The 21,602-nt window shown below is 37.8% G+C and overlaps 2 protein-coding genes and 1 long non-coding RNA gene across 6 annotated transcripts in view; 2 read left to right on the plus strand and 1 right to left on the minus strand.

The window, feature by feature from the left end:
- Positions 1 to 4,761, plus strand: part of LOC112152630 (kinesin-like protein KIF21A) — a 47,102-nt gene extending 42,341 nt beyond the window's left edge. For both annotated transcript variants that reach the window (XM_024282323.2, XM_024282330.2), the window contains 4 exons: positions 56 to 173; positions 246 to 416; positions 506 to 702; positions 3,322 to 4,761. In XM_024282323.2, coding sequence (XP_024138091.1) covers positions 56 to 173; positions 246 to 416; positions 506 to 702; positions 3,322 to 3,373 — 538 coding nt within the window. In that variant the 3' untranslated portion in view covers positions 3,374 to 4,761. The remainder of the gene's footprint in view (positions 1 to 55; positions 174 to 245; positions 417 to 505; positions 703 to 3,321) is intronic.
- Positions 4,762 to 5,232: 471 nt separating this feature from the next.
- Positions 5,233 to 12,966, minus strand: LOC112152654. Of its 2 annotated transcripts, XR_004947190.1 has the most exons (4): positions 11,803 to 12,963; positions 11,289 to 11,691; positions 11,091 to 11,190; positions 5,233 to 7,547 (listed from the first exon to the last, which is right to left on the minus strand). It is a non-coding gene; the product is annotated as an uncharacterized LOC112152654 (long non-coding RNA). The 2 variants fall into 2 exon arrangements; XR_004947189.1 differs by having other exon boundaries at positions 11,091 to 11,691; positions 11,803 to 12,966.
- The window catches only part of LOC112152641 (copine-8), a 118,077-nt gene continuing 108,012 nt past the window's right edge, over positions 11,538 to 21,602 (plus strand). For both annotated transcript variants that reach the window (XM_024282343.2, XM_024282351.1), the window contains exon 1: positions 11,538 to 11,664. In XM_024282343.2, coding sequence (XP_024138111.1) covers positions 11,567 to 11,664 — 98 coding nt within the window. In that variant the 5' untranslated portion in view covers positions 11,538 to 11,566. The remainder of the gene's footprint in view (positions 11,665 to 21,602) is intronic.

Raw genomic sequence — 21,602 nt, forward strand, 5'->3', positions numbered from 1 at the left:
GTCTCCACCGTTCTCTGTCTGCGCAGGATATATGCTGATGAGTGTCCTCCTTTAGGTTTGCGTCCACAGGGAAGCTGACGGGGCATTTGGCGCCCGTGCTGTGTCTGAGCGTGGAGCGGCTGAGTCACGGGCAGGACGCCGTGCTCACCGGCTCCAAGGACTGTCACCTCAAAGTAGGAGCTGTTTTTTTTTTTTTGTAACAGTCTTTGACGTGTCCGGCTCTCATGGAGGTTTCCTCTGCTCAGATGTTTGAAGTGGCAGAGGGAGCTCAGGGGAGCGTCACCCCCAGCCATACTTTTGACCCCGCCCACCAGGACAGCGTGGAGTCTCTGGCCGTACACGGAGACGTTTTCTACAGCAGCTCCAGAGACTGTTCCATCCGCAAGTGGGACTTAGCCAGCAAAAAGCTTTTACGGGTAAAATCTTTCTTTCTTCAGAAAATGTTTTCTGCAGCTTTTAATTAGAAAGAGTTTTGAGATTAAACTTGGCTTCATTGACCTTCCAGGCAGTCAGTGCTCAGCCGGACTGGGTCAGTGTTCTGGGGATAGTGCCAGGCTCTCTGGTGCTCCTCAGCGGCTGCAGGGGAGGGCTGCTGCGCCTTTGGCACGCCGACTCCATGGCGTCTCTGGGTGAGGTCCAAGGACACGACAGCCCCATCAACGGCCTGGCCTCCAACAGCACTCATCTGTTCACAGCCTCAGAGTGAGTCACCAGCATCATCACCTGGAGTTCTGCGACCTTTGAACCCTTCAACACCAGAGATGTAGCTTCAGAGATGCACACTGGAGCTCTAGCGCTGGTGTTGACATTCTTTGAACCACTAAGTTTTGAACAGTGTGTGTAGTTAATGTAATTCTAGTAGAGTCTGAAGGAAAGAGCGCAGCTTCACTGTGATATCAACACTTTACAGTAGGGAAGTGATTATGCAAAAAACGTAAATCCACTAAATCTGTGGCGGAAAAAAGCCAGCTTTGTGTCGTTATGCAACACTTTACTAACGTAAAGTTAGTACTAACATACATTGTTGTGTATCTGTAAGGCGTTGCCTATTGCTAAATCGTTTCCTATCGCTAAATCGTTACCTATCGCTAAAGTGTTTCCTATCGTTACATCGTTACCTATCGTTAAATCGTTACCTATCGCTAAAGTGTTTCCTATCGCTAAAGTGTTTCCTATCGTTACATCGTTACCTATCGCTAAAGCGTTGCCTATCGTTAAATCGTTACCTATTGCTAAAGCGTTGCCTATCGCTAAATCGTTTTCTATCGCTAAAGCATAGCCTATGGTTAAATCGTTACCTATTGCTAAATCGTTGCCTATGGCTAAATCGTTTTCTATCGCTAAAGCATAGCCTATGGTTAAATCGTTTTCTATCGCTAAAGCATAGCCTATGGTTAAATCGTTACCTATCGTTAAATCGTTACCTATTGCTGAAGCGTTGCCTATCGCTAAATCGTTGCCTATTGCTAAAGCGTTGCCTATGGTTCAATCGTTACCTATTGCTAAATCTTTACCTATTGCTGAAGCGTTGCCTATTGCTAAATCGTTGCCTATCGCTAAATTGTTGCCTATCGCTAAATTGTTGCCTATCGTTAAATTGTTGCCTATCGCTAAAATGTTGCCTATCGCTCAATCGTTGCCTATTGCTAAATCGTTACCTATTGCTAAAGCGTTGCCTATGGTTAAATCGTTACCTATCGCTAAATTGTTGCCTATCGCTAAATCGTTGCCTATTGCTAAATCGTTACCTATTGCTAAAGCGTTACCTATTGCTAAATCGCTGCCTATCGCTAAATTGTTACCTATTGCTGAAGCGTTGCCTATCGCTAAATCGTTGCCTATTACTAAATCATAGTCTATTGCTAAATCGTTGCCTATTGCTAAATCGTTGCCTATTGCTAAATCGTTGCCTATTGCTAAATCGTTATCTATTGCTAAATCGTTACCTACTGCTTAAGCGTAGCCTATCGTTAAATCGTTACCTATTGCTAAAGCGTAGCCTATTGTTAAAGCGTAGCCTATTGCTAAATCGTTACCTACTGCTTAAGCGTAGCCTATCGTTAAATCGTTACCTATTGCTAAAGCGTAGCCTATTGTTAAAGCGTAGCCTATTGCTAAATCGTTACCTATCGTTAAATCGTTACCTATTGCTAAATCGTTACCTATTGCTAAATCGTTACCTATCGTTAAATCGTTACCTATTGCTAAATCGTTACCTATTGCTAAATCGTTACCTATCGTTAAATCGTTACCTATCGCTAAATCGTTACCTATTGCCAAAGCGTTGCATATGGTTAAATCGTTACCTATCGCTAAATTGTTGCCTATCGTTAAATCGTTATCTATCGCTAAATCGTTACCTATCGCTAAATCGTTACCTATCGCTAAATTGTTGCCTATCGTTAAATCGTTATCTATCGCTAAATTGTTGCCTATCGTTAAATCGTTATCTATCGCTAAATCGTTACCTATTGCTAAATCGTTACCTATTGCCAAAGCGTTGCATATGGTTAAATCGTTACCTATCGCTAAATTGTTGCCTATCGTTAAATCGTTATCTATCGCTAAATCGTTACCTATTGCTAAATCGTTACCTATCGTTAAATCGTTACCTATTGCTAAATCGTTACCTATTGCTAAATCGTTACCTATCGTTAAATCGTTACCTATCGCTAAATCGTTACCTATTGCCAAAGCGTTGCATATGGTTAAATCGTTACCTATCGCTAAATCGTTACCTATCGCTAAATCGTTACCTATCGCTAAATCGTTACCTATTGTTAAATCGTTACCTATCGCTAAATCGTTACCTATTGTTAAATCGTTATCTATTGCTAAATCGTTACCTATCGCTAAATTGTTACCTATTGCTAAAGCGTTGCCTATGGTTAAATCGTTACCTATCGCTAAATTGTTGCCTATCGTTAAATCGTTGCCTATCGCTAAATTGTTACCTATCGCTAAATCGTTACCTATCGCTAAATCGTTACCTATCTTTAAAGCGTTGCATTTCAGTAAAGTGTTGCATTTTGATGAAGTGTTCTATAAAGCGTTGCATTTTGTTAAACTGTTGCATATCCTCAAATTCTTGCATTTCTGCAAAGTGTGGCATTTTGTTAAACTGTTCTATATCCATAAAGAGTTACATACAGGTACTTTTTTTATATCTGTAAAGTGTTGAATTTAGGTAAAACATTAAGTCAAAGAACGTGTTGTTCAGCCGTCACCAGGGACTTCTCTGGTGTTAAAGGGTTATTATAGTATTTGCAGGGCAATCACAAACTTTCCTGTCTGACCATCTGTTTGTGCTTTTTGCTTTAGTGACCGCACAGTGAAAATCTGGGAAGCTGCTGCGTCTTTAGAGGATCACTGACAGCTGATGAAGAACTACTGCATTGTTTCAAACTCCTGACTATGCACAGATGAAGTGTTACTGTGAAATCCCAAAGACTCTCTGTATACATGACGTTTCTCTGCTGAATGAAAGTACCTTAAATCATTAATGTTTAAAAAAAAAAAAAAAGTCATCAGAAACAAAACACTGGATTCCGCTTCTTTTGTTCAGGTTGAACTAATACTTTTAGGTCAAAAAAAGATCATTCTTGACTGAAAACTGAGAGATGTTTTGATCTCTGAGCCATTAACTCACATTGTCCCCTAAATTTAAGGTGGAAAATTTCACCATCAAAGAGATTTGTTTCATGCTGCTCTGGTTTGTTTAATCTTAATCAAGTCTTGAAAGTTTGTCTATGTTTTTACCTGTTTGTCGTGTTTTTTCTCTGCTGCTCCTTTAGCTTTTCCAGTGCCTGCTGTCATTTTTGAAGAATTAAAAGTAGAAAAAAAGAAAAAAAAAGGAAATCGATCATTCGATTATTCAATTTTTACATTTGGACTCAGGGTTGCTGGAGCCTATCCCAACCACTGTTGGGCAAAGGCGAGGATTGCCAGTTCACCACAGGAAAAAAAACTTTAATTTTTAGAATTTAGTTTAATTTTGATTCATATAAATTTACTGAGGGTTTAAAATGGATTTAAATTGTAAATGAATTTACAGCCTTTTCATTTTGCTAAGTAATTGGACTCAGTTTGAGCAGTTCCTGTTCACCAAACTAGCAACCAAGAACATTAGAAATACCCGTATAATTTCTTGTTTAAGATTTAACCTTCTAATTTTCCGGTTTTGATGTGATAAACCTCTTTGAATTGTTTGACCTTTGACCTCATACAGCACAGGACACTTGGACTTTTAAAGTCCAGCTGTAGTTTCACTTTTTGAGGATTAAAAACAGTTTTTCCAACCAACATAATGACAACAAATCTCCATTTTTGTTCTTTTTTGTATTTCTAAAATGCACAAATGCTGGAGTTCCATTCAGTTCTGTAAATGTGTCTTTATTTATTCTTCCATTGTTTAATTGCATCATCTCTATCAGTGTTTGACTGTGAACTTTTTCCATCCGAATCATATTGTTTGTGTGACAGACACACAAAATGTGTGTTTGTGGTGGTGCCTCAACTCAATCCTTATTCCTTTTTTTAATGATGAGATTTAATCTGATTATATTTCAGGCTAAAATAGTCACCATATCGATAAAGCTGCAAACAGTTTTAGTCCCAACAACAAAAAAGCTGCAAAAACATCTTTTTCTAATGTGAGTTGTATCTTATTTTGAAAGGGTTACTGTAAATATGTTCTTCCTGTTTTAGCTAACTGACATGTTTGCTTAAGTGTGGAAATAAATGGTTAATAATAATAAAATATATAGTTGTTTTTTGTGTAATTTCATGCAATGACCACGTGGTGGCGGTAAAGGACCATAACGTCAGTGAAGGTGACCGTAGAAGAACTTTTTTCATCTGCCTTCAGGCCCACGTGATAGTTTTCACCTATTTTTTTAAGCTAATCTTGGAAAAAAATGAAACTTCCGGTGATTATAAGAGCAATTTGCCATAAAACAGCTCCATAAATGTCAAAAGCGTTGGTTGTTCATCAAAAAGTTCTCCACTTTGAGAACTTTTCTCCTGTCAGTGTGAATATTTATAGCTTTAATCTGTAAGAATTTCTTCATGTTATATACTTAAAATAAAAAAAAAAATCATAATTTAGCTGGAACTTTTTCAGTTTTTTATTTTAATGAGTCATAAAAATCCAGATTTTGTGTTTTATAAGGTGACTGAACGTAGAGGATGGATGAAAGGAGCTAAAACTCCCCCAAGATAGAAAAAAAAAAAAGAATATGAACACTGATGAACGATCAATATTTAATGTTGGGCTCTACTGAGAGCAGCCGTGTGTAATTGGTCTTATGGGGAAAATTTGATTTATTCCTGCCTGACAACAATTTATGAGAAGCCTCTGTACTTTTACAGAAAAGTATTAGTTATTTTTTTCTAGTATAAGGCATCAGAACTGCAAATAATACTGAAACATACTGTACCATGTTGAAAGTGATACAGCGGCAAAAAAAACAAAAAACATTTACATTTTGAATTGTCGTGGAAAACAGGAAAACAATTAATTGAAATGTCTTTTTTTATTGTATAGTAAATTGCAAAACACAATTTTACAAATTCATGACCGAAATGCATTTTCAATTCTAAATTCCAAAATGTATTTTAATTTAAATTATGGCATCAAAAAATGTAAAATTATTCAAAATTAATTGAATTTTGATTTTATATAAAGAAAAATGTCACTTGGAATTGTGGTTGGAAAAAAAACGTCCGTATTGCAGCTGCAGTCCGCCCAGCATGTTTTATTTATAAGTACAAAAACCTGCAACACCGTCGTAGAGCTCCACAGACGCCTAGAATGTTGTTATTCTTCATCTTCATCAAATCCAGACACATTTGTATTTGATTATCATCAGAATGCAGAAACGGGATGTTTACCTACACCGACATAACTCCGGAACAAACTCATCTTTTATCTTTTATTTACAAAATACAAAAATGAACAGAATTTGATTAATTTTCTATAAATGGGCCATTCTACTGAAATGGCTCAAATTGCAGTCCCACACCAAAAAGAAAAATAAAATCAACAAATTTTACTAAATCAAACCAATGTTTTTTGTTTTTTCATAAAAAAATTTCTCCAAAAGCATTAGTGCAGAAAGCATAGAGCATCAAAATCAAGGTAACTGAATATATTTACCTTAAATGTTTTGTGTAATATAAAAATGGAATATAAATTTCTGCCAAGTTTCAGCTCCGTAGGACTTCCCTTTTTAATCTGGCTTTTAGTTAAAATTTAGAAGCTTTTTCATATTTAAATGATTTTATGTTACTTATCTTTTTACGTCTTTGAATTTATCCCTTTTGATTATCCCTCAAAAAATCATGCACAATCCCATTGTTGGCCTTTCAAAATAAAACTCACTTAAAAAAATAAAAGCCTTCCACTTACACTGAGGGGTCAAAACATGAAACATCCTTGAAACTATTAAAATATTTTTTCAAACACAAACTTCACCTTCAAGTTGTAGTTTTATATCGACTCACAGGCTGAAGGGAATTCACTAAAGTTATGCTATGAAGTTGCCAGGCAACCAGTAGGGAGGCATTTAAAGGTCCCAACTTTTATTAAAAATGACTGTAACACTGGGAAAATATGAGCTGTTTACATGAAATGGCTCCAGATGAGATTGTTTTTGTGGTGTCACTGGAGCTGAAACATGTAAATGAAGAACTGTGGTTGGACTGCATCTTTTTCTGCCTCAGACATTTTCCTTTAAGCTAAACAGGCTGGAAAGGACAGTTTATGCCCCTTTTTTTTCTTTTTCTTTTCAGCTTCCAGGCAGTGAATCTTTCTGCTAAAAATAGCACCAAAACAACCACATCTGATGAGCCGTGATACGGACTCTGCTTTGAAGATCTTCCGCTGCGACATCAAGTTCTTTTCTTCTCTGGGGGATCCCGATTATCAGCCCAAACGAAAACGCTCCATAAAAACTACCCAGGCTTTTGAACTGCAGGGAGGGGCTAACGCGCCGGTGGGGGTTCGGAGGTGAAACCAGGCAGGGGCTTGTGAGCCGATCAGTTAATGAGAGGGAGATGAACTTTCGCTGATAGAGAGCGGGTCGAGTGTGTGCTCTGCTCAACAGAACGGAGCTCTTGGAATTGAATCATCTGCTGTTAAAAGGTTACGTTTACGGAACTGCAGATCAGCATAAACTGTGTGTCAAAGCCTGTTATGCTTGAAGGGCCCTTCAGCTGAGCTCTGGGAGATGAAGTGTAAATTAGCACATCATAACAGATCGTTGCTATCAACCTGGCACACCACCGTTTAGGAACGAAGCCATTCATAAGAGAAAAACATGTTTTTGCTACTTCAGACCAAAGACTGGATGATAGACAGACAGTTAGTTAATCCTGAGCAGGATGGAGTTTGATATGTTTGCTGAAAATGATCAAATAGGCAAGAAATGGTGTGTTCTTACTTAAAGGCTACAGTAACCACCAGGACCAACATGGGGCTCTGCAATCCTCCAATTAGGGGGTTAACCGCTCTACCACTGCACCATGGGGTCCACTCAAAAACTAGCCTAAAAGTCAATAATTCAGAGATAAGTCTGTCAGTCTGAGTTTATGGTAACTTTAGAACATGTTTTTAACACAATACATGTTAGCCATAACAGCAGCGATAGCCACATTAGCATTTTCACAACACCGGAAACTCCCAACCTTGTTTGCAACCTGTAAATAAACAGTGTGATCCCGCCAAAACAAATGTTACTGAGACTACGCTAACTCCCAGACTTGTTAGTAACACGTAAAAAAAACACAGTCCAACAACTGCTACAAGTTAGCTGCGTTAGCATATTCATAATTAAGGCCAACATTGTTTGCAAGTCATAGAAAAATAGCCTGATATATATTTGCTAAAACAAACGTTACTGTAACTACGCTAACTCTTAACCATGTTAGCAACATGTAAAATTAAATACAGTCCAACACTGCTACATGTTAGCCGTGTTAGCATATTTAGAATGAAACCCAATCTTGTTTGCGACACATAAAAGACTTATACCTCCAAAAGAAACGTTACCATGTCTACGCTAACTCCTAGTCTGACATCGCTACATGTCAGTTGTGTTAGCATATTCGCAATAGCAGCCAACATTGTTTGCAACTTGTAAAACCATTAAAACAAATGTTACTGCGACTATGCTAATTCCCAATCTTGTTGGTAACATAAGAAACCAAAGTCCAACACCGCTACACGTTAGCTGCGTTAGCGCGTTCTCAGAAACACTCAACCAAATATTTTGACAAAGTAGCTTCAACATTAATAAGCTTAAATAAAATGAATCAATATATTAGTTGCTCCGGATTATAAGGCGCACTGTCATATTCTGAAAAAATTAAGAGTATTAAGTGAGCCTTATAGTGTGGAAAATACGTCCATTTAACCGACTTTAATGGAATCAAAGTGAAATCAAATTGAAAATTACAGATAAAGCATAAAACATTCGGCTTGTGTCACATAACTGACTCTAACTAAAATCTATATTAAAAACTGTAAAGACTAGCTTGAGGTGTTTTTAAAAAATAATACTAATTATAACTTCTATAATCTATTTATATGGATTTCTGGATGGAAACTGTTCAATATTTGTGTTCAGTAATTAGTGGAAATGTATCACATACAAATGAATTCATGCTTAATGCATGTTCAGGGAGTCAGCAGCTAAATTAAGATCAATTAGTATCAATATTCTCACTGCATACACTAAGATCTGCTTATGTGCGAGTGAGGCTGGTGCTGCATTGTGGTTCACCACGTGCACAGTCAGCGTTCGCCCTGGCATGCGTGTCGTCTCTGAGCGACCTCGACTAGGCCGTCCTCCTCAGCTCGCAGCGTGGCTGAGATTCCTTGTTTTCCCAAAGGTGCTGAGATGGTTTTCACCACCAGGCCAGACATCAAACTCAGGGTGTGTCGGCTTCAAGCGCCATCGCTATACTTAGAAATGTGGTTGTCCAGTAAACACTGAGTAATAGGGTCAGTTTAACATCCTATGACTCTCATCTAAACATAAAGTTGAGTGGTCACACGCACAAAATACATATCTGGATGGAGAAGTGTTCAATTCAAAATGAGTTTTAAATTAAGTGATTTAAAGGGGCCCTACCATAAAAATCTACTTTTTGAGGTTTTAAGTGCATTTTACTGTTCATTACTCACTTTAAAGAATCACAGAGCGGTATTTTGATCTGTTCATGAATTTAAGAGTAATCCTCTAAAAACCTGGGCTGTCTGCAGCAGCCGCTCCAACTCATTTTGGTTCAACCCGTCTGATCTCAAGTGGGCCGGACCAGTAAGATGATAGCAAGACAACCTATGGTCAAGTTATCTGTAGCTTTGTTTTTGTTTTGCTTTTTTCTCAGTTGGATAAAAATTGTCTCAACCAACCTAGTATCCTAATCACTTAATACATTGTTTATTGTGTTTATCTATTGTTATGCCGGTCTTGCGTTTTCTTTGCTCCCCCTAGTGGTGGAATCGCGCTTTGCGGTAATTTCTTTAAAGAGCCAAAACTCGCCAAAGGAATGGGCTAGAAACTTGCTTTTTTTAACCAACATCCCTATATTTTTTTTAAATAATTTTTGTATAATTTTGACGAAATATATTTTTTATGGAGGGTAAATTTTTGTTAATATTATTAAATGTTTTAAGTTGATTTATTGTGGGGCTGCACGGTGGCGCAGTGGTTAGCTCTCTCGCCTCACAGCGAGAAGGCCCCGGTTCAAATCCCGGCTGGGACCTTTCTGTGTGGAGTTTGCATGTTCTCCCCGTGCATGCGTGGGTTTTCACCGGGGACTCCGGCTTCCTCCCACCGTCCAAAAACATGCTTCATAGGTTAATTGGTGACTCTAAATTGCCCCTAGGTGTGAATGTGAGAGTGTATGTGTGTGTGATTGAGGCCCTGCGACGGACTGGCGACCTGTCCAGGGTGTACCCCGCCTTCGCCCTTCAGTGGCCGGGATAGGCTCCGGCACCCCCGCGACCCCGAAAGGGAAGCAGCGGTCAAGATGATGGATGGATGGATGGATAATTTTGACGAAATATATTTTTTATGGAGGGTAAATTTTTGTTAATATTATTAAATGTTTTAAGTTGATTTATTCTGGAATAATATTCCTGCCTTTTTATTATTCAGAATTATGTTAAAAAGTCCCAGTTTTAAAGTTTTAAAAATTGGCATTCTGCTAGCTTTTTGAACTATTGGCTCTTTTGGAGTTTAGCTAATATTTCAGCAACATTCTAGTTGTTTTGGTTAGTTTAGGCTTTTAAAAATGTTTTTAGCTTGTTTAGAAGTATAGCTAATATTTCAGCTACATGGTAGCTGTTTGGGCTACTTTAGGCTTTTCTTTTAGAGTTTTTAGGCTATTTTGGAATTTAGCTAATATTTCAGCAACATGCTAGCTGTTTGGGCTACTTTAGGCTTTTCTTTTAGAGTTTTTAGGCTATTTTGGAATTTAGCTAATATTTCAGTCACATGCTAGCTGTTTCAGCTAATTTAGGCTTTTTTTATTTTGTTTTTTAGGCTGTTTTGGAGTTTAGCTAGAATTCCAGCTACATGCTAGCTATCTTGACTAACCTACGTTTTTTTTTTTTTTTTTTAACCTAAGGCTTTTTAAGGCGATTTCAGCTATTAGCTTCAGTGATTTCAGCTATCAATTTCAGCATAAATAGCTATTAGCACTAGCATCTTCAGTGGTCAAATTCAGTTTACAGCATTTACACCAGCATTATCACAGGTGATAATTTACATCTAGTTCATAGTTATGTAAAAAAAGTTATGGTTGTAAAGTTTTTAAAATATAGTTTTAGAGTGTTCAATAAATGTTTATTCTGTTCGGCCCGCAACTTAAGGTGTGTTTTGGATTTTGTGCGATTGAGTTTGACACCCCTGCTTTGAGGAGTTTTCATCCGTCCATTGCCACAATACTGCAATAATTTACAGCAACATAGATAGGGTTAATCAATAGTTTCGACAACAGGCTTTTTTGTCATTTAGTAAGTCCTAAAATTCACACACTTTTGTTGCGATTATTTTTCTGTATAGCTCAGAAGCTAAAATCACCTTGATAACATCATGGTGGGTAGGGGGTTAAAGATGGACCCCAGGCCCCCAAAAAGGTTTATCCGGCCCTGGAAAGAGACTTCTTCTTCCAGCAATCCACCTGGAAAAGAAACTGCTGTGAATATTGAGGATGTGGGGATGTTTGAGCTGCTATGGCAGATTTATTTATGTTTGATTCATTGGTCATTATATCATTACTGAAGGCCAATAAACGCGGGGCTGGTGAACTGAAGGAGTGAGAGGCAGGGAGGAAAAAATAAGGGGGGAAGTGTTTGGCGGAGAGCCCCAGGAGAAGGAGAGAGGAGGGATGGAGGCGGAGGAGAGAGGTGACATCACATCGCGCAGCTCCTCGCTTCTCCTCCGCGGCTCCTCTGCTCCACTTCCCGCCGAGGAGGCACACACTTTATCTCCTTTATATCGCTCGTAAAAAAAAGAGGCTGGACCCGAGGAGAGGCGGAAAACCACATTCCGACACCATGAACAACAGTTTCCCGAACATGGCGTCCATAGGAGACATCGACCCGCTCAACCCGTCCATTCCGGCCACAAAAGTTGAAATCACGGTGTCCTGCAGGTAAGAGTCCGCTTCTTTAAGAGCATGCTGGGAAAAATAAATAAAAAAACAAACTCCGAGTTGTGGATGTCACGGTCTAAGTTCGGTTAAGTTTTAAGCTTAAATGTGACATTTTGACGTAAATACCCACACACTTACCTGACAAAATACAACTTCGCTGTGTGTTTTGGGGGAATAACTATAAATCAAATTAAAGTGCTCACTTTCGTTTTTAGAAGGTGCGTGCTATTTAAACTGTCAAAAGCGTACGGAGCGCGCGCGCGCTCCACATGCTAGCACTGTAGTAAAACGATTCAGGTGTTGTGACTCTGACGTAGTCTCGTGAGTGTTTTGTTTTCGACTGAAACGTGCTCGCCGCCGCTCGTTTTATTTAACGAACAGGTCGTTTTAAATGTTGGGGGTTCTCCTCGTTTAAAGAGGAGTTTCCTTCCTTCCTTCCTCCCCGCGCGCGCCGGTATCCTGATAAACACGGGCGCGTGCGGTTTATTTCTAGCAGTCTGGTGACTCTCAGTGGGCTGCTGGCTTCACAGCTCGGTAATGTGCTTTGAGGAGCCCCCCCGCTGGGAGTCACTCAAATGTTGAAAAGAAAAGCTGCCTTTCACTCAGCGGGAATCGATCCCGGGAACTTTTAGGTGATGTTTTCCTCTGCTCTCAACACACCCACCTGGGTGGAGACGTTTCACCTCCAAAACATCCCCGGCAGGGGGAGGAGATTACCTGCAAGCTTTTGGTTATCTGTGGTTAAACTGGTGATTATCTCTGATTCGTTCAGTGTTTTAGTTTTTCCATTAAGTCATCTTTTGTTGTTGTATTTTTTAACATGTTTTTGTGTCATTTTTGTCATGATGGAGGACATATATTTAGCTTAAAATAGCATTTGTGAGTATTCATTTATTCAAATAGTTGTGAATCAGGAGCAGGCGAAAATCGTGTAGCTGTAATTTTAAATTGGGGGTGGAGGGGGCTGTAAGCAAGTTGGAGAGTGTAAACAGATGGATGACGGGAAGTCGGAGCAGGCTTACTTTACGCCAACAGTCCCGCCCCCCAACTAAAGTTGAATTTCAAATGTAGAAACTGACTTTTTTGAATTTGCCTAAAAAACTGAATGTCGTGATTAAAAGTAATTATTTTAAAAAGCTGTAAAACCAACAACAACATACTAATCTCTGATTGGTTCATTAATATACTGCAAGGCTGAAATACATTTTACTGAAAAATCTAATTTGTATATTTCTTTTGAAAGAATTTCTGTTAATTATTTTTTTTTAGCACATGCAAATGTTTGTTTTATGCAATGACATACTAAAAATCCCTAATGTGAGAAATAAAAAGCTGCTGTTTGAAGCGGTTACTTTCAAGTGGAAAAATGAATATTTTGAATATTATCAAATATATTGATCTAGTTGACTCCGAAAGGCTTTAGAATACCTTGGCACAGACTAGGGGTCTCCAACCCTGTTCCTGCCTTACATGTTTTGCAGCTTACTAGTGTTGCCACAAACAATTATTTTAATAGTCGATTAATCTCTGATTATTTTTTCAGATTAGTCGAATAATCAGGTCATGCGCAAACTGGATTTGAAGCACATATCTTAACCATCATTAGCTTTAAACTAATGACAAATTAGATATATAGCATTACCTGCGATAATGTTAGCGTGAATGCTGTAAGCTGAATTTGGTCGCTGAAGATGCTAAAATTGATAGCTGAAATCACTGAAGCTAATTGCTGAAAACGCTGAAGCTGATAGCAAGCTAAAATATTAGTTAAATGCAAAATTAGCCTAAAAAAATAAAAAAAAATCTAAGTTAGCCAAAACAGCTAGCATGCAGCTGAAATTTTTGATAAACTCCTAAATTGCCCCCAAAAATGCCTGAAAAAAATCCAAAATTAGCTAGCTTGTAACTGAAATATTAGCTAAACTCTAAATTAGCTTAAAAATCTGAAAAATTCCTAAATTTGCCAAAACATCTACCATGCAGGCAGTCCTACAGCTAACCATGCTTCAGTATTTGCTGCTCACCTGGATCAGGTGTGTTCAGTCAATCAAAAACTGCTAGTTACTGAAGCTGCTTTAAAACAACCATGGCATTGGCTCACAAGGAATAGGTTTGTAGATGTCTACGAGTCTATATCTGTAAATCGAATAACTTTAGTTTCTTCAAAATTATAGTTTGTGAAAGATAGAAAAGGATTAAAGATGAGAGGGCTTATCTGGTGTCTTGTTATTGCTTTATTGTAGTCATAAAACCATCTTTCTCTTATATGAGAATAGAAGTGACTCTTTCTGACTCAGAAAAGCAGTCTGCTAGTCAGGCGTTGAAGTTGAAACTGAGCGTGGCAGTCTTGTTTGTGTTGCGTCTCCTGCCAGCGTTCTCACGTGTCGGTGCATAGTTTTCTTGGTCTCTCTAAATAAACACTGTGGAGTAGAGCAGCATTACACCTCAAGACTTTTTACCTACTTTAGATGTTCATCAAACTTGAAACAATCCTCCGACTCCAGTGGGTGTCATCGTAACTATATTTTTTGTTAACACCAAAACTTCTATTCATTTTATTTCTGTTCCACATGACATAATAATGATAATAATACCAATTCTGCACTCAAATATAGTGGAATATGGATGCCTGCAACAGGATGCCATTAAAAATGTCATTCAAACCATTTAGAGAGGGGAGCACAATGGTGAAGTAATGACTTTAGCGTGGCATTTTTCTTCGCCCGGCTATTTTTAGACGCGCCACTGAAAACGTATAATGCGCCATGATTCACTTCAAATGACTATATTCAGATGCTTGTGACAGAAACTCATCAAAGATCAGCTGCAAGTCTGATAAGAGGAGAGAGGGGGCAAGAAGCACCCCCCCACCACCACCACCGCCCTCCAGAGATACTGTAGTTACTGTATATCCAGAGGATTTTTCACGCACCATCTCCTTAGTAACAGAGAGATCATGTCATCTTCCAGCAGAATACGTGAACATGCTTGGCAGACTTTGTTAATGTCTGAGTCACCCCGCTCTTCAGCCTCAGGGGGGAGGGGGGAGGAGGAGGGCAGGGACTGGTCCTTCAACTTGAGGGAGCGCGGGAATGCCATGGTTACCGTCAGGTGCAAGCTCGCTTGTTTCGGTGAGCCTATAGCTTCTGGGTTTGTGTATGTTTTCTGGTTCTTGTAAAGTGGGCGGTGCAAGAACATCGCCATGGTTACTTTAAAGTTTCCCGATGAGTGTGTTGTTTGGTGGGGAGTCTATAAGTGAGACATTCTCGCAGCGACGGTCATGACGAATGAGTTGTCATCAAACCGGACAGCTTGGGTTGTAATGTTTGGTGCACAGCTTCTGGAAGATAAAGAGTAAAGAAGAACTTAATTGTTACTTTTGTGTTGACCACATTCAATTCACGAATCAAGATTTACAGATCAAACCACGATTTTTACATTTAAAATATAATATGTTTGCACAGTTTCCATCAGTATATATTTTTACTGGATGTATTAATTTAAAAATGATATGTATTAAATCACCATCATTGTATTTAGAACAGAATAAAGAAAACGGATGAACACAAAGATTTAGTCAGAAAGAGATGGAGTAAACATTACCAAGTTTTTTATCATCAACTTTCTGATTAACTTAATCAGTACACAAAACTTGAACATCACTGTTTTTTTTGTTTTATTATTATATTAATAAAAAATCCTGAAAATGTTCCCCACAGTCTGGAATGATGTTGAAAAGTTACCGAAATCAAAAGAATACACTCGACCTAAAGTTCTGGTGTTAAAGCTAATTATTTTTTTCAGAACTTATGTCAGTAAATGGAACTTCAGCTTATGTTTTTTTTCAACTAGAAAAAAAAACATACTTGAAAGTTTTACTTTGAAAATGGGAACCTTCACCGACACTTTATTTTGAAGATTTGTTTACTTCCAGTGACTTTAGCGCTAAAGCATTCGGCTTATTTTTTAGTGTATTAGCTTAAAACCCAACATTATTCCTTATTTCAGAGCAAAATGTATTGCTCCCCAAATCAAATTTTTACTACACTCTACTATTTTTATAAAGATTGCAAATCAGTGATCTTGAACATTGCAAATATTCATTCTCAAATTTTCGGGAGCAGATATCCGAATACTTGGATATGTATTATAGCCATACTGACTTAAGTCGATTCAGACAGGGTTGCATGATATGCGGAAAACTTGTAATGTCTGATTTTAGTAATCAATATTGGGTAACAGTTTATAATAAGATTCCTTATCAAGCTCTTTTAACATATTAACAAATATCATTGATGTGTTCATAGGGTGTAAGTAAGGCATTTATTAGCAAAAGAAGCTGAATAAGGTTTATTAACATACTTAGTAAGATTTATTAATATCTAAAGTGAGACCATTTTCTACAAAGGCCATAATAATAAACTAAATGTATTAAATATCTTTGTTAACATTATATTGAGTGTTTTTCATCTCATCTAAAGTGTTGCCCAATATTGCAATGACGATTGGACATGTGATAAAGAACAAGTAATACACCAAATCACAACTAATGGGTCGTTTTTATTTTTGTGCAACAATTTCATTTAAGTCAACATAAATTATACTGCATGTTATCTTAATAGGAGGCAGGTAAAAACTTGCATGTGGGTTAAGGCTGCCACGACAAGTCAACTAATCGGCGACTAATCGACTATTAAAATACTCGACGACTAATTTATTAGTCAATTAGTCGTTACTTTATATTATATGGAGTCAGAGTGTTGTAAAGTTGAAAGTTGTAATGGTATTCTGCTAACTTTTTGGACTATTTTGGCATTTATTAAAGTTTTTAGGCTATTTTGGAGTTTAGCTAATATTTCAGCAGCATGCTAGCTGTTTTGGCTAATTCAGGCTTTTTGTTGCTTTTAGGCTATTTTGGAGTTTACTTCCTGTTTGGAACATGAGGGGCGGAAGGGTGACTTAGTCCAGTTGTTATATACAGTCAATGGGCTTCATCCAATAACCAAGCAAACTGGGTGCACAAAATATTTTCTTACCAAAAACCCTTAATTAACCTTCATTATCAGGTTTGATATTGAGACTATATCAAGCTGCTTCAAGAAACCAAAAGTTTTATTTTTAGATGGTAATCAGATGAAACCAGATACAAACATCTGAAGCCGCTCTTCTTGTTGAGTGGGTTTTAAATCAAGAGGTGACATCTCCAAACTAATGCAGATAATGCCTTGATTCTGTGGAGTAGGAAGCCAGAGATTGGCTCAGACTCAGGTTTTTTTCTGATCGATGGGAGAGCCAGAGGTACCGACTAGGATCAATACTGCACCAAGTCCACCTGCTGCGTCTCACAAAGCCACACATACATTTCAAGTATGCTTGCACCTACTGTACAAAGAGTGGCACCAGGAGAAGAATTACTCCCCTGATGTACTTTAGCATTTTGCCACCCACGTGGAGCAGTCTGGAAACAGTGGATCTGGCGACGAAAGCCTTAAAAAAAAAAAGAAAAAAGTCTCATTATATCTTAAGACACCGGCCAGAACACGGGCTGTTCCTTCTGTTTTAGTCAAATCTGTGCTTGCTTGGATTTGCAAGGCATCAGAAACGCATGACTTTTGCCACAGTTTCCAAAAAATCTGAATGTTTTTTTCCCTCAAGATTCCAACGTGGGCCAACGTTTTCCTGCATTTGCTTTTTAGCTAATGACTTCTAGTGATTCATATAGGAATAAATTTAGCTTAGCTGGCCCCTTATTAAATCTGTGTGGGCCAGAATGTGTTTTATACTAATTGAACTTTCAAAAAGAAAAAGAAAGAACTTTGCTTTGCAAATAGAACTTCTAAACATAGAAATAATCAATCACCTCTTGGACTTGTATGCGGATAAAATACCTTATTGCGCAACAGCTGTGAGAACACTCTGAAAGGTTAATGTGTAAGTTGTTGTTTGCGTTGTCGTCATGCGGGGTTTTGTCATCTGTTAATGATCACGCGCTTGTCAGAAATGTGGGGGTGGAAGTGGGCCGGTACTTGAAAAAGATTCCCTACAGACGTACAAAAGTTGCTTTTGAAGGAAAACCCAACAATTGACTTAACACTTTCACAGGCATTTAATTATTACCTCAAGATATTGTCTCAGCCTTTAGAAAAAAAAGGGCATGTCTTGTTTCATTATCAAACTAAGCGACGGCCTGTACAAAAGGCAGGATAATCGGTCAGCCGTCTGAGTTTTTAGGCCAATTAGTGTTTCTGTCTGTGAGCATTCCGCTTTATTGAAAATCAGTTTTCTTGCTCTCTGATTGCTCGTCTTTTACAAAGGGCAGCCCTTTGACTTCCGTATTGAAGGCTCTTTCAAAACAAAAGTATTTGGAGCCATTTAGCCATTTATCTTTCTAAACAGGCAAGTTAGTTCCTGTTCATACCAATGTAAACAGCTGTGGCTTTACAATGAAAATAAACGTAGTTTGGTTTCAGATTTTTAACATTCTGTGACATATTTGTCTCACCTATTTGTCAGTTTTTGGAAAAGCAGGAGTTTTCTAACCTCATGTTTAGCCAGGATAACAACAACAAATGTGAAATATAAGCCTAATTTCCATCGAGCAGTCCGATACGTTACGACCTGGTGCGGTATTTTGAATGTTTCAATTGTACAATGGACCTATTAAACAGTACCAAACCGTACCTCTTAGGGGCCCGCATCAGTTGTAGGTCCATTGAAATGTGGAACAGAACAGCAGGGGTGGAGCCACTGTAGCCATTCGTTGATTGGCAGAAAGTGATGACAACATTAGAAAGCGCCAATATAGCGCTCATTTAAGCTAACATTTCCAGCATTCGGGTTCTTTGGGTTGTAAAGGAGCCCGGTTCTAAAGTAACGAACACCTGTTTGCCCTGGAATTTGTTAGAGTCGGGAATCAATTGGAAGATATACGATACTTTGCATTTAAAATTTCAGTTTTTAGCTGAGCACTGCGGAGAAAGTGTGTGTTTGTTTACCGCGGGGGCGGTTCTGGCAGTGCAGACTCTTCCTGAAAGGGGCGGTTCTCTCTTTGTGACATCAGCTTGTGAGAACCCGCTTGTGGGTTTGGGAGGGGCTGGTGCTCATAGCGCAGAATTTTAGAGGAATGCTCAGAAATGCATGAATAGATCAAAATAACGGTTTGAAGTTGTTAATGTGAGGTATAAAGATAATACACTTAAAAGCTCGTAAAGATGGCAAAGGCCCTGTAAAGGTGTTAAAGTGTTTCATATCAGAGATCAATCTAACGCGTAATGCTAGCTATCCGCTAGCTTGATGCTAAAGTTTAATGAGATTTTCCATAGGACGGCTAATGCTAACGCTCGGTCAATCTAAACATACATTGCTGACTAAATGAACATCTATATTTATTCATAGACATGAATTTTCCAAACTATTTTAAGTAAATATTTTTTAGAGTAACCATTTGTGATCTCAAGCACAGTTTTTTTTTTCTCTCATGCTTTCCTCTTCTTCTGGAATTAGGTGTAATGCTATTGTATGATCACCACCTACTGGCCAAACTGAAACGAGCTCCAGGAGAGGCAGAACAATTTTTTAAATTATTTTTTGTAATTTAACCTTTTTTAAATTATTTTCCTCATAACAGCTGCCATTATTTCTTTTTGCATCCATACTTGTAAAGAATTAAATCATAGAACATATAGGGTATTCTTGTTTACTCTCACAAGAAGCTATTTGAAATCTAAATTCAATTATTTTCTAAGTGCAACCACATATTAGCATTAAATTAATGAAGCTTATCAATAACTGTACAGATCTGAAATGAATTCATTATAAAAATTGAATTGGTTCTGCTTCAACACTCGTGGCCTTGAATCTCAAACCCACTTATTCCGATCATGACGCATAAAACTAACAATGAAAATAGATTTAACCTTTAACTTGTTTTAATGGGAGCTTGTTCACATTCAAATCATTTGGTAGTGGGCAGTTTAGTTGATAATATGCTCATCATGATGTTGTGGAGCGCTATTGTGTTCGCTCTCTTAGTGGAAATCCTGCTGTTTTTGTTCGGCTCTGAAAAAGCTCACCAAGCGCAGCGTTTGCCGTTCAAACTGTTTAATAGTGCAGAAAAAAAGCTTATTTAAAGTCATTTTCACTCACTATTCAAATTACCTGGTTAATGTCAGTTGGATGTTGTATGTCTGAAAAAAACCCGCTCGTTTAACCCCCAGCGACTGCTTTGCATTAGCGGCGTGCGGTGAGCGCAGGAGGATAAAGCGCTCTGGCTCTTCGGTAAAACAGCAGAAATGAAGAGACAGAGTGACTTTTTGGCCTCGTGCGACGTCTGCGGCCGATTCCCTTTGCTCATCCGTCACTGCTGGAGCGCGACTCTCTGCAGAGATGAAGGTTTATCTGGCTGTCAGTCATCTGGTCATGTTGCTCAAACAACCAGCAGCAGTGTCAGTCTAAGTAGTCTAAAGAACAATGATTGCTTTCATTGTTTTTTGTGCCTCTGGCTATTTGTGGACATTTGCCCGATTCACTGAGTAATTTCAAACTATGCATTGATGTTTTTTTGTCTGTTTCTGCCAGCAATGTGACAGTAAATACCCAGACTGGTGTTTTAGAAAATAAAGCAAAATTGTGGTTTCAATAACCTAAAGATGACATCCATCTGTATATGATTTCTGGATTCTCTCTGGTTTAATTTTAAATAGAGACAAATGCTAATTAAATAGTGTTTTAGAAAATAAAATCTTCTTCAAATAAGGTAACTACTCAGTTTGACTCTGTGGTTGTGTGGCCATTGAACTCTTATGTGTTTGGTTTGGTTTAAGCAAAGCCTTGATGGCTTTAAAGGAAATCACTTTGGTTCAATAATCCCTGTAGTTATTCACATAAAACAGGGCTTTCACTCAAAAATAATACACGGGGAAGTGAATAGAGGATATTATTGGGCCACAGCCAAGAAAAGGACAAAAAGTAGGTTAAATGGATGTAGGTTGTGAAGCCTGAGTCAAACAAAAACTCAGTGTTTGTGTTTGACCGGGACGAGATGTTAGTTCTTTTCTGACGTCTTAAATTTAGTGCTGTCATGTGATTATTTTTTTTGTACAATTAATGACCTCTAATTAGTTAATCAAAATAACCTAACCTAATAATTGCTGTAAAACACTTAATTTTGAGGTATTTTCATTTAAATTTGTGACATTGTGGCACAGCAAAAGATCAAAATACAATATAAAAAGTGGTTTTATGAAGTTTTCTTATTGTAACAGACTTCCAACCTTTACTTTTACACCACCAAGGGGTATTATTCTAAATCTCGATCAATTCTGAAAGAGGAAAAGCAAAAACATCAGGTCCGGAATGCTATAACACTTTAAAAAAATAACAGTAGGAACAATTTTTACCTCAAATTTACACATGTTGACATAGCTTTTCCACAGTTTACTATCTGATGCGATCTGTATTAATTTATGATGATGAAAACCTTACTGGGCGTTATGGCAGTGTCTTGAGGTAAATATCTAAAGAACTTGTGTACAAAATCACATATTTATAACATCATATCAGTGCCGGGCGTGTGCTGTGTACTAAAACTCAGTTGAGTTCAAGTAAAATTTTCATGTACGTAAATAGTTGGACCTTTGTTTTATCTGAGAACTCTACAATAGTTTTAGATCAAAAACTAGATTAATGTGATTAAAATAAAAACGCTGTTATTTGTCTGTAATTAATTAAATGCGATTAACGTGATAATTTGATACCCCTACTTATAATGATAAAAAATATTTATATATTTTATTTAAAAAAAACCATCCTAATAAGGAGATTGTTGATTTTCTGTATTAATTAATGCTAAATGTGAGCTTAAATTATCAAAAAAATGAGAAAAGTGCAGATTTACGATGTGGAATTACAGCTTTATTGTAACTAGATTTAACGATGAT

Source organism: Oryzias melastigma, linkage group LG23 (genome assembly GCF_002922805.2).
Source record: "Oryzias melastigma strain HK-1 linkage group LG23, ASM292280v2, whole genome shotgun sequence".
Lineage (NCBI taxonomy): Eukaryota > Metazoa > Chordata > Actinopteri > Beloniformes > Adrianichthyidae > Oryzias > Oryzias melastigma.